The 13,238-nt window shown below is 44.8% G+C and overlaps 2 protein-coding genes and 1 long non-coding RNA gene across 3 annotated transcripts in view; 1 reads left to right on the top strand and 2 right to left on the bottom strand.

Annotated features, from left to right (window-relative positions):
- The window catches only part of nfil3 (nuclear factor, interleukin 3 regulated), a 6,367-nt gene extending 3,760 nt beyond the window's left edge, over positions 1-2,607 (bottom strand). The window contains exon 1 of the mRNA XM_034896818.1: positions 2,373-2,607. The gene's annotated coding sequence lies outside the window, so the exon portion shown is untranslated. The remainder of the gene's footprint in view (positions 1-2,372) is intronic.
- Positions 2,608-9,065: 6,458 nt separating this feature from the next.
- LOC117959485 lies at positions 9,066-9,446 on the top strand. Its single transcript, XR_004659948.1, has 2 exons — positions 9,066-9,172; positions 9,254-9,446. It is a non-coding gene; the product is annotated as an uncharacterized LOC117959485 (long non-coding RNA).
- Positions 9,447-9,514: 68 nt separating this feature from the next.
- Positions 9,515-13,238, bottom strand: part of ror2 (receptor tyrosine kinase-like orphan receptor 2) — a 42,462-nt gene continuing 38,738 nt past the window's right edge. The window contains exons 8-9 of the mRNA XM_034896650.1: positions 12,193-12,398; positions 9,515-11,019 (exon numbers count right to left, since the gene is read on the bottom strand). Of these exons, the coding sequence (XP_034752541.1) occupies positions 9,562-11,019; positions 12,193-12,398 (1,664 nt within the window). The 3' untranslated portion in view covers positions 9,515-9,561. The remainder of the gene's footprint in view (positions 11,020-12,192; positions 12,399-13,238) is intronic.

Raw genomic sequence — 13,238 nt, 5'->3', positions numbered from 1 at the left:
CTCATTCAATTAATTAACTGTACTGTCCCGCATTACTTGTAGGCTATTTGCAGTCTGGGGAACGGTACCGTAGTTGTGGCAGGGTGCACCTATAGTTATAAAACGATTATTAGACTATGAAATATGCCAATTCTGATATGTTCATATAGACTACCCCAAACAGACAGGGCAACCCAACGCAGACAGGTCAGCTTAGCGTTCTTAGGTGATACTCCATGTTTGTAGTAGATACCTGCGATAGGTAGAAACGTATCGACCAATAAATGGACTAGATGACTGGGAGATCACCGCCCTACTGGTACATGACATGTTGAACATGTTTAGAGGCTAACAACCCGTTCATAACTTGCCCTGTTGAAGCCTGTTGGGTGCTAACTCTAGCAGGAGGAGAACTCGGCGTAGGCAGCACCGATTGGTTTCACTTGTCACACTACTGCACTACACATTTAAAATAAAAAAATAAATTAAAAAAAGAGTTGAAATTGACTGGAATTCTCCTAAAATTCATCATTCTTTGTCGGTTTCAGGCAAATAAAACGCTGAGACAGATAATCTGACTGCCAAAAGAAACTACACAAAAACAGCGTCCAGGTTGATTCATCTGCAAAATGGTTTCTGGTAATGCCATGTAGTGTGTAAATGTGTGTCATTTAGTGATGCCATGGGCGAGTTAAGAGCATCTCCAAATACTAACCCTCTGTTATTTTTGCTTCTTAAACAGTTAAGCATTGATCACAGAAGAGAAAGTATTAATAAAGTCTCATTAACTCTAGCCCAATATCACCCAAAGATGAAATTTGCGTGCAAATACATTTTAAAGTTATCCCTACTCCTAGGTGCTGCTAAAAAAAAAAGCAGTTTAGCCTGTTTTGGGGCTTCCAAGCTCCCATACATCCAGAAGAGACAGAACAAAGGACCCCGGACAGCTGGGATGGTAACACGTGGCCCTGCAGAATGTCAAACACAGACACACACACACACACACACACACAGCCTGTAACCGCACGCCAACAGCACACACACACACACAGGCTGCAGAAAGATGTTGGCTTATGGAAATACATTTAATAATAGAAATACAGGTTAGGGTGGGGTTACATTTCCCAGCCCAAAAAAGTCTCTCCTGCTTTGTGTCCTCGTTTGTCCTGTTGGGGGTCTGCATTTAGGAATCACTGATTGAGGGATAAACATTATTAATAAATGACAAGTAGACTAATGTATGGTTGCTATGGAATGGATTATTATAGTGTGGCCCTAATAAGATTTATTATCCAAACAAGCCCACTAGACAACTTGTAATTCTGTAAAATAGTGTATTGCTGATTCACCATTTGCATGGTTCTCTTCTTCTATTTTCTGAGATCACGTGTGGGGGGGGGGGGGTGTATTACAGATGTGGAGATTTGATTTGGCGCAGCGCGGCTGGGCTTACTTATTTAGGGATGGGAGGATCTCTTCTAAGGAGACACATATGACTAAATATTGGATCACACGTGATAAGAAAGGGTGGTTATATTACCGCAACGTGAGCTTAATGGGGGGGGGTCACAGTCGGTTCAGCCGCGAAAGACCGGTGGGTACATGCTGGGAAATACGGGCCGTGCCATGCCGGGCCAGGCAACACGTCAACACATCCAATTGTCCCAGATGCCTTCACTGGGTCTTTATGACATAATAAACTGTGCCCCCCCCCAGCAGTTCCTATGGCTGCAGACATTATGCAATGTTTACCTATGTGGCATATGCTGCTCTGCATAATTATGTAAGCTCAAACAGGCCTATATCTTCATAAGTAACGTGTCGGATATTTTACAGGCTGTGCTGAGACATCATCTACGTCCCAAAAAAGTAAGCGGTTGTAATATGAAGTATTTTCGGTTAATAAAGTTACAGAAGAGGCTGCTTTGTTAGCAATAACTTGCTGGCTCCCAGGTCGCCACAGACAGCCGCCACACGGCTTTGCTAACGTGTCTGCCAGCCGCTTCACACTCTGGGTTCCAACGCTGTCGCAATCCGTCAGCTCCGCTACTGTAACCGGCGGGCCTGCGGTCTACGGCCCGAGTACAACCGAACACGGGGCTCCGTTCTCCGGCTTTTAGCAGCCGAGCACACGGACTAGGCTACTAATACAGTAACGTCACAGTCAGCTCATGACAGCCGAGCTAAAAACGTTTCACACTGCCTCGAACTTGAGCTTGGTTTCACCTTCAATGCGAGTGTTAAAGTGGGCTTTGCGAGGGAAAGCATGGAGGTTAGCGACGTGACCGAGTTCAAAGCTCTGCGCCGCCGGGATTCTGGGACTTTCTTCCGAACGCGTCAACACACCTCTAACGCCACAGTGGCTAAATGTTAACCTAAGATAAAAACGGTACCTCTTTTAGTCCCTGGTTGGGGGGTTTGGTCCGGTTTCCGCCGCGTATCAAGCACAGAGAAGAAGTTGGGGGTTCCCATCAGCTAAAGAGGAAAACAGTGTCGATGAAATTCCTCCAAGTTGCGAAGTACCTGGCTCTCCTCCCGTGGCTTTTTCCTCTCAAGGTGGCTACTGTCTCATGATCTGTGTTAGTAGGTCAGGGGCTGGTTAATTGTATTGGCAACGTGAGATGAAATGACAGCAACCGCAGCCAATAGGAACGCAGCATTTTCCAAAGTTTAGCCAATGCCGTTTGGCTTCAGCAGAGAGCTCAAATCTCATGTTAAATATTGTCGTCATCCACTGAGCGTGTGGTGCCTTCAGGTGCGTCAGGTCCACAGCCTTCCCTCCAGGAATTCAACTTAGAAATAGATTTGCTTCTTAAATCACTTCATAGAATTAAAAATAACCAAAACAAATGATGAGCTTCTGTGTCTCCTCTACACAATCTGGAAATCCTAAACAGTTTTCCTATTTGTTTAATTTTTAGTTTTTTTATGCATTTTATTATAGTGCAAAACCATTCAAAATATCAAAATTCAATGTAAAAAATACCTTCTTCTTTTTTTATTGAACATGAAAATTTGAAAGCTGAATTCATTATCAACTTATTGAATTTTATCGGGCAAATTTTACAAAATGCAAAACAACAAATGTTGCCACCCTATTTCACTGCTAATTTATGTTTAATTAAAGAATATATTAAGTCTCTCCAACTTATAGACATAATGGTTCACTTTTAGAAGAACAATACATTTTCATTTAGGCTCTTATTGTAAATGTACATCTATTAATCACCCCCTGCTACATATTCTTTGTTATTGACATTATTCTCTTTTTATGTAAAGTAATATTATTGTTTTCTCTGTATTGTTATGTTGAGTATGAGTCTGAAATGTTGCATTTTTTAATGTATTTTCTCAACAAAGTTGTGAAAAAGCTCCAAATACGGTATCAATAATAAGCTAAATGGTGCTGTACCAGCCAAAATGTTGAATAATAATTATTATTTGATTAAAGTTAAAATGCAGTAGGAATTACAATACTATATTCTGATTGCAATGCAGCTCTGTGTTGTGTTGCATTGCCCCCTTTGCATTGGCTGTTCACCAAGGCAAATTCCACATGAGTGTGCTTGTGGTTTTGTGAGTCTCATGCAGCCCGGGGCCTCTAGGGGTCCCTGTTGGATCGCCGGGGACACTGGGTCGGACTCTCCATCCCTGGCCTGTACCTGGAGGTTCAGAGTTAAGATGGCTGCTGCATACCAGAGTCTCTGCTCGAGGATGTGTTCCTGGAAAGTTCCCGGGGCTGGTTCGAGGCCATTGTTTCACTGTGTGTTCACAAAGCAACACCAAAGGGGGGACTCGGGGTGGAGAGTTTGAATCCCGTTGCCTGCATTTCTACAAACATTAAGGGAAATAAATAAGCATTATCCTCCTTGTCCCCAGTGGAAATTATGCCCTAGGGCAATCCAGCAGATCAAGTTATCAATACATGAGCCTGTACCGGGTAATGAACAGTGGACACCCCCCTATCGGTCATGCGCCCCCCCATCCCATAGCTTTATATTTAGCTAAACAAAGATAACACAGTGTGATACTGTCAGACAAACCCTGAGTCAACACTTCCCTGAGGCTCCGGCCCCCCATGAAACATTCAAGCTCATGAGATAGCATGTAACAGGCGTCCAGCAGCTCTCTCTAACAAACATCCTGGACTGACATGAAGGAGCTCTGACCCCCCACTCTGGGAGGAAGCCGTTCCTCCTCCTCGGGGCCCAGATAGAGACTCCCTAGAGCTAAAAACAGCTACACATTTTCTTTTGTTAACTTAAAGCTGTTAACTTACACAACTCCGGAATGCAAAGGTTGTGTCAGTGTCACTTGGGCCGTCTCGGTGACTTTATTTGACACTGTCCACTTTTGAAGCGATGGAACTGTTCTTAAAGCGCCCATATTCTGCTCATTTTCACGTTCATATTGTATTTTGAGGTTGTACCAGAATAGGTTTCCATGGTTTTATTTTTATAAAAAACACCATATTTTTGTTGTTCTGCACATTGCTGCAGATCCAGTTTTCACCCTGTGTGTTTAGGTTCTCTGTTTTAGCTCCAGAGTGAGACATCTCACTAGTTTTAGCTCCAGAGTGAGACATCTTCCTTCTACCCTATCTTTGTTGGGAGCTGCACATGCTCAGTAGCTCAGTAAGATCCATCAGCTGATAACTCTTTCTCCAGCTTTGGTCCGTCCAAGGCAGGATCAGCTGGGAGACTTCTTCTAGACCAGGGACACAACAGGGACAGGAAGTAAAACAGGGACAGGAAGTAGTTCTTTTGGAGATTCTGGTCAACTAGTGGCTGTTGGAGCAGTGTTTTCCATTGAGAACGAGCTAGCATGCTACGGTTAGCCACCTTGTCTCTAGTGACGTAGAAAGCAGTGCAGATGTTGGACAGCTCACCTGGAGACTGAAGACAGAGGACATTCAGAAACCGGATCAGAGGACATTCAGAACACCATGGATAGTTGTTTTCCAAGTGTGTATGTGTGTGGAAGCACCAGAGACACAAAATAACCCCCAAATCCCAGAAAAAGGGATTCTTTTACCCAATATGAGCACTTTAATCCATCTGTTTTAATTGGTTAGTTGTGTGCTGAAAATATGTTTTGTTCCATGTTTATTGTGTTGTTGTGTGGTTTCCTGTACTGAGGAACAAGAAAAAACTCTTGTGGATGTCCAGATGTCTTGGGAGTCACGGTGTGTGTTTAAACACCACATTAAATGCTCGGGGTGTGTGCTGTTTTGTGTAACGTGGTCTGGACTCTCTCCAGAAATGTTGATGTAGTAAACAATGGAAGAGCATACAATGTATGCGCTGCAGGACTGTGTACCTCACACTGTGTAGTTCTTTTAAAAATTCAAATTGGGTTATATTTCTAGAAAGGCCTGACCGGGGACTGGGGGTGCAACACATGAACATCCCCCTATTGTCAGACCTTTGGAATGACACATGCTAGGCTACATGTCTATAAAGGTCCCATGGCATAAACATGTTGTTGTTGTTTTGAACTCAAACATGAGATGTCATTTCATATAAATGAGGTTTACTCACCATGAAGTCCAACAATACGTGGAGTACTAGTGGGAATGAATTGAGAAGGGTGCTAGTAGGATGGCATGGCGCCCGCTCTACCAACTGAGCTATCTGGGCACCCAAAGTGTCATAATATACTATTATAGAATATTATGATGTTTCTTAGGCCTAAAATATGCAAATAGGAGCATTGTAACTTAGTTTATCAATGTGGAGCCAAATGTACTGTAGATACTTAACATACTACTGGGTATGTTAGTAGTATAGTACTACATCATGTCATTCACGCAGATCAGATGTTCTTCTCTATGTAAAAAGTAACAATAAATGTACTGAAATAACAAGTGCAATATTTTCTTCTGACATGTAGAGGAGTAAAAGTAGAAAGTAGTAATGGCTGACTTAGAGCTGGGGGATATGGAGAAAATCTAATATCACAATATTTTTTAACCAAATGTCAATATTGAAAGGTTGACTTTTGGAGCTTTCACGAAATATTAACATAATGCAAGTTCATAAATAATCATCAGGAATGTGCATACAACGACTAAGTGGGTAGAGGAAGGTATTAGAACAGCTAACAGTCTGGTAAGGTCAGGAAATGACATCACTTTACTGTGATGCAGCGTTTAAAACCAGGAAAGACTTGTGTCATATCCCAATTTTACAATATCCAAAATTGAAGACAATATCTAGTCTCATATGTTGCTGTTGATATAATATGAATATATTGTTCAGCCCTAGGCGTCAAAAGGATCCAGCTGAGGTAGTTGGGACATCTGATAAGGGGGCTTGGGGAAGACCCTGGACTAGGGGGAGAGATTATATCTCTACCCTGGCCTGGGAACGCCTTTGGACCCCCCAGTCGGTGCTGGTTAATGTGGCTCGGGAAAGGGAAGTTGGGGGTCCCCTGTTGGAGCTGCCGTGCCCGAGACCCCGCCCTGGATAAGCAGGATTCTTCGCTGGGGAAGATAACAAGCTGTGTGAAGTATATCAGGGTGTTGGCCAAGACCCACGTACTGAAAACCTCCACCAAGGCATTAAAGTCTTGTGTCTGGAGCTTGGGGGGGACAGAGTCTCTGGGAGCGCTGCAGTGTGGTTTCATCCATGAAATAAAATGGAAGGGGATCTTTTATAATAGCACCACATAGTACTTATTTGGTGCTATTTAAGTCCTTTAAAATTGGTAACAATCGCAAAATCCCGTCCAGGGAAGAGTCCAGCTTGTTTCTGTACACTCTTTAATTTGAGGTGTGGTCAGTACCGGTATCAGATACCCGGCCCTGCTTCAGTCTCATCCAACCCATCATCAACTCATGGAAACAGGAAGAAGACGGTACGCTGCGGTTTTTCGACACCAAAGGCACCCGGCGCAGCAAAACCCAACACAGGTGTCTCTGCTAGTTTAAGACCAACGCAGCTGTTGTTTCCCCGCCCAGCGCCCACCTTATTTAAATAGAAAACGCACCTGCACCCATCTTTGTGCCCATGGGGTTGCTGTTCTTACACGGAGGTGTGTTCAGGTGCATTCTGGGCGTACTGGTCTTACAGGGAGGTGTGTTCAGGTGCATTCTGGGCGTACTGGTCTTACAGGGAGGTGTGTTCAGGTGCATTCTGGGCCTGCTGGTCTTACAGGGAGGTGTGTTCAGGTGCATTCTGGGCGTACTGGTCTTACAGGGAGGTGTGTTCAGGTGCATTCTGGGCGTACTGGTCTTACAGGGAGGTGTGTTCGGGTGCATTCTGGGCGTGCTGGTCTTACAGGGAGGTGTGTTCAGGTGCATTCTGGGCGTGCTGGTCTTACAGGGAGGTGTGTTCAGGTGCATTCTGGGAGTATTGCTATCTTGAGGCAGCAGGAAGTGATCGCACTGTTGACCAACATAACCTCTAAAGTCTCTAATGAAGCATTTCATTGATAATTTAACAGCAAAATAGTAAAACACGACAAGACTTTTGAACAGTGCACACACACACTATGCTTGTTACACACACACAAAACACACACTATACTTGTTACACAAACAGGGACACACACTACGCCTTTTACACACACAGGGACTTGCAGCAGCACACACACATGCAGAAGATTAAAAATCAAACTATGACACATGGTGTAAATCCTCCATCATAACCGCAGCGCTCCAAGGTCAAAACACACCTGGCTTTTAAAGGGAATGGGAGAGGAGCTCTGATTGGCTGTTAAAGGGAATGGGAGAGGAGCTCTGATTGGCTGTTAAAGGGAATGGGAGAGGAGCTCTGATTGGCTGTTAAAGGGAATGGGAGAGGAGCTCTGATTGGTTGATTGCATGTTCGCCCAGAACACACCTGTGATTAATGTACAACCCTTTTGAACAGCGGACCCTTTCTTCCGCTGTCTAACTATTAAAAGTGGTATTGGACACGCCCTAAACGCACCTGCGCCAGGTGCTTCCCGCCGTGTGCTCAGATCGTTAAAATAGGACCAAAGTCCACGTTTGAACGGGGCCATCCCGGGGCCGGACTGCTTTGATATGGAACAACTCCACCAAGCCTTCAAAGGACGAAGCCAACAGCAGCCTTCAGGGATGATGACATAATGTATGCTTTGTAAATAAGTTAGTGAACCTTGAGTTAAGGACATTTAGTCAAACCCAGTGTTCCTGTTGTCAAACTTTCTCGTTTTTAGTCCCTTTTTACCGGGACCAACAATCATATGCTTCCCTGAGGTTTAATTAAAGGGAAACATAATGCTAACAATATGTAAAGAATTTGGAAATGAGAATGTGAACCCATAGGAAAAGGTAGAGTGTGTGATCTTTTACATTATTTTATTAGTATCAGCGATATATGTTTTCTTCACCACAAAGCATAGGTTTGGGCCTGATGTACCATGTATTAGACTCTCTGCACATGGAATGACAGATGATAACTAAATATTATCAAGTGATAGGACATTACTTCCTTCTCTTAAAAAAACGTTTTATTCATATGATTTTATTGGCTACTCCATAGCTGGATGTACACGTTTTATTGTAGGCAAAACACTTAAACACTTAAACTAAGCAAACATGTTGTGGAAAGAAGATTGTATTAATACCAGGATATAGAAATCATCACCAATAAAGAAAAACAATAAACAAATAAAATGTTCAATCCAAAGTACATACAAATGTGTGCCGTTGGTTATGGTTATTGGTGACCGGGAACAAAAGGATTCCTGGTGCTTGTTCTTTGCTTTGTTTGACGGAGGTAAGCACCAAAATACATCTCAGTGAGTATAATTATTAAAACAGGATTTCAATTCATCATACATTCTATTAAACTATGATTATGGCTTTCACAAACCATAGAATAATAAAGGCAAAAAAACAAAAGACATCATATTATCACATGGGTGCAGAGATTGCTCACAAGCAAAACGCCACCACTACGAACACCCACAGGGAGCACCCTGGGACCTCAGCTGGTAGAGGGTGCGCCCCATATACAGAGGCTCAGTCCTTACCAACAGCCAGGGTTCGAGTCTGAGTCGGCGGTCTTCAGCTGACCTGTCAAATAAGGGCCTAAAATCCCCCCAAAGGTTCCGGGTTCTGGTAGCAATTCCTCTGGCTGGGTTGGCATAGTAAGAGGGTGGGAAGCTGGTGAGGGATCATCTGACTTTTTGCTGAGCTAGCAAGTCCTTCTGGCAGGTTGAGGTGCCTGCATAGAGGGGTGTGGTGTCTGATGTGTGTGTGTGTGTGTGTGTGTGCCCATCAAGGCAAGGAATCCACAAGTAGTTGTGGGTAAGAAAATGTTTTGTGTTGCACAGCAACAGCAAGAGCATAAGTTCCTCTGAATGGCAACATGAAAACCAGGTCCGTGGAGGACTGCAGAGTCATTTTGCTTAATGGTTGACACAGGAGTTTGAGAGGTCCAAACATGAGACATACTTGACATTCAAACTGCGTCAGTACTATCTTGGAAACTCGTTAAAAACATTCGGTCACCGTTCCACAAAATAGTTCCGTTATTTTATGCTGCTTATTGAATTGTTGGCAAGCACAGCTCACAGAATCTGAATATGCTCTACTGCAAACAGCTGCACTTATGTGTCTGACAAGTGCATCCCCAGTTCATCAGTCTGTAGGGGGTCACCGTCACCTAGCAACTCTGTTTCAGGCACTGTCAAGTCCTTGTTGTGGTCCAGCTCCTGCTGGGACGCCCCCTCAGCCAAGTCCTCATCATTGGTCTTGGAGTCCTCGTTTAGTAAAGCTGCTCGCTCCGTGACAGACGTGTTGGAGGGGGCAGTGGTGACGTAGCCTGTAGACGTGGATCCACTGCCACTATGGTGAGAACCGGCTTTGCTAACTATCTGTGGCGGGTGGTGCATCTGCTGGTGGGGCATGGGCATGGGGATCTGCATGGGGTAAAAGTTCTGCAGGTATTGGTACGCTGGCATGGGGTGGTACCCGTTGACGGGGATGTAGAGCTGCTGCGGCACCATCTGCCGATGCATTGGACCCTTCATGGGCAGGAACTGGGGCTGATGGAATGGGAGGCTCTTTTTAGGGCTGGTGTAGCGCGACGTGTTGGCCGTGCTCATGCTGATGTTGCTAACCGGACTGGTGCTCAGAGAGCTGGTCTGGGTGGTGTTGCTGGTGCCAGAGGTCTGAGCAGAGCTGGTATAGTTGGACAGGCTCTCCCAGGAGCGCAGCCGTGTGTGGATGTCCTTGAAGCGAGGCCTTCTTGCTTGGAACTCGCTCCAACACTCCAGCATGAGGGTGTAGATCCAAGATGGGCAGTCATCCGGACACGGCAAGAGCTGGTGGCTGCGGACCATCTCGATCACGTCCTGGTTAGAGTAGCCACAGTACGGCTGCAGACCGTAGCTGAAAGTCTCCCACAGCAAGACCCCGTAAGACCAGATGTCCGAGTCGGTGGAGAACTTGCCATACATGATAGCTTCTGGGGACATCCAACGAATAGGGAAAGGGCTTGTTCCCATGAGGTTGTAGTAATCAGCAGAGTAGACGTCTCGGAACAGGCCCAGGTCCAGGATCTTGATGCTGAGTTTGTCAAAGACCAGAATGTTTCGGGCAGCGAGGTCTTTATGGACTACTTGCTGGCTGGAAAGGTACTCCATTCCGGCAGCAATCTGGGTGATAAGATGAAGGAAATCAGCCTGCTCCAGTGTGGATTTGACTGTCTTGCCGTCATCTGAGCTGCCAACGTCTGAGTTAGGGGAGCGCATCACCAGGTACTCGTGCAGGTCGCCCAGGCCGGAGTAGGAGAATATCATGCTCATTGGCTGCTCTTTAGTGACCACACCCAGCAGGCAGACAACATTTTGGTGTTGGATGTGAAAGTGGAGCATGGCTTCGTGGCGGAATTCCTCACAGAGAGTGGCATCAACTTTGTCCTTTAATGTTCTGATGGCCACCACTTGGGTCTGCTCGCCAGGGGCCGTGCCGTACATGTGGCCCTTGTAAACCTTGCCAAAGCGATCCTCGCCAAGCTCCTCCATAAAGCGGACTGCTGACATGTTAATCTCCCGCAGCTTGGCCTGCAGTCACAAAGCAATAAATACAATGACATGTCATCAAAGTGTATGGCCGCCAATAAAACCTAATGTTTTCCTGTGGAATGCTCCAGCTGTACGGAGGTCGCTTTGTTTTTCATTACTGGGTGTTCAGACCATAAACCAAAACTGCATTCAAAAATGTCTACAGCACTGCGTTGGTGGGGGTGTGCTGCTTCAGGTACCGATGAGATGATGAATGAGATCCCCAGATTGGAGTTTGAGTAATAGATCCATGGGTTTTAAGGTTTCTCAGACACCAACACACAGCACAGTGGTTTATAATACTATAAGAAACTCGGGTGCTCCCACTAACAATTTAAAATCTCATTTTAAAGCCTGCACATAGGCCTATTGACCGTCTCTGAGTGGGGACAGGGCTTTTCTGGTTAGCTTTTTACAGTGGGGGAGCCCGTAGATCCTGCTGGACCAGGTCTCTTTGCACCCTGCCTGAAGTCGCCTACGACGACGACGTGGTCCGGATTGGAACAAGATCGTGTACAGAGCCTATCAGAGACTGCAGTGATAGGAGCTTGCTCTAGATGTGTCTATGCTAACAGCAAGTTGGACCAATCAGAGACGTTGCTTAGGATTGTGGGTAGTGTAGTTTTTCTCCATATTTTGCGAATAAGTTAATTTTTGTTAAAACAAGGTTGATTTCGTACAGACTTGTAGATTCTACTGGAGCAGAACCTTTTGTTTCCCAAACTCACAGCTTGTGGTCAGTCTACCTCGGACGGTTTAGACTTTATGGTTGATAATCTTAATCCTTATGGAGAAAGGGACTGTTGACCAAAACAGGAAGTACACCAGGTAAACAGTAGAACCACCCCGCTGGTATACACCCTGAGTGACCATTAAAGTCAAAGGAATCACCGTGTGCTTTGGTTTTGGAAACATTCATTTGGTAACACTATGCACCCCTTACTGATGATGAAGCCCCATCTTCTATCTTATTATTACCCTGACACTTTATCACGGTGCACAATCCTCAATAACTTTGGGCTTAATCATTTATTTTGCATTCAAATGAATGAGGGGGCTGTGTTGCCTAATGTAGTGCTAATGTTGGTGTGACCGCGGCCATACGTCAGAAAGAATGGGATGAAGTAACCAATCGTACTCTGTCTCGTGTGTGTGTGTGCGTGTGTGTGTTACCTGCTGTTTCTGCTGACTGAGCAGAGACAGCTCCATGTCCGGGCTAGGTGAGCTGCTGAGCTGGCAGCGGAGCGGCGTGTCCGACGAGTCCTTTTGCTTATTGCGACACATGCAAACCAGAAAGAAGAGGCACGCGATGACCAACGGGATGGCGATCGCAGGGATCAGAATGAACAGGATCTCCTTCCTAGGGTTCTCTGGAGGATCTGGAGAGGGTAAGACAGTAGAGATAGTAGCGAGTTAAGTCCTATCTTTGATTTTATCTTGGAATACATAATGTGTGGTATTTTGAGTACCCCGGTTCAAGAGCAGTAGGACTAAAAACTCTGTTGTTCAATGTTCTATAACTCAGCTTATGTAGAACTTTTAGACATTGCTCCCTTAGTGTTGTGTCAAATTGTGTTTTTTGTACTTCATGTCTTTGTATTGTTGTGTCTTTGTTTATTTGTATGTTTTTTTTAAATCTTGCACTCCTGACTGCAGATCAAGTTTCCTTTTTGGGTTAATAAAGTGACTGAACAACAATCCTCCTGAAGGCTATGATGTGTCCTTTAACTGAGGTGTTAGTAGTCTAATCTAATCAGTCAACTGATAATGACATCACCATGGATAATCCACCTTTAAAACTACATCCACCCTCATGGTGGAGGCACTGACTTCTCATCAGCTCCACCTGGTTTGTTATTTGTGCAACAAATGGGTTCCGTCCCCTGATACTCAAAGAATGAACAGAAAAACTACTGAGGGCCAGTGAGACTTTCACATCTCAGAACAAATAAAACAAAGGGCCAATGTACCACATGGCTGGTATTGAGCTTAAAGGTCCCATACCCTAAAAAACGAGATAGCCAGGTTTGATTATAAAGCAGGTGGAGGGGCATGTAAATGTGAGAATAAAATACTCAATCCCCAGAGAAATGCACACAGCCTGTCTTCAGAATGTGTACGGTTCTAATGTCACAAATGTAGTTTACATACAGTGGGTACGGAAAGTATTCAGACCCCTTTAAATTTTTCACTCTTTGTTTCATTGCAGCCTTTTTCCA

This window comes from Etheostoma cragini, chromosome 16 (assembly GCF_013103735.1).
Source record: "Etheostoma cragini isolate CJK2018 chromosome 16, CSU_Ecrag_1.0, whole genome shotgun sequence".
NCBI lineage: Eukaryota > Metazoa > Chordata > Actinopteri > Perciformes > Percidae > Etheostoma > Etheostoma cragini.
The sequence above is the reverse complement of the archived record's forward strand: the minus strand, read 5'-3'. Positions and strand labels throughout refer to the sequence as shown.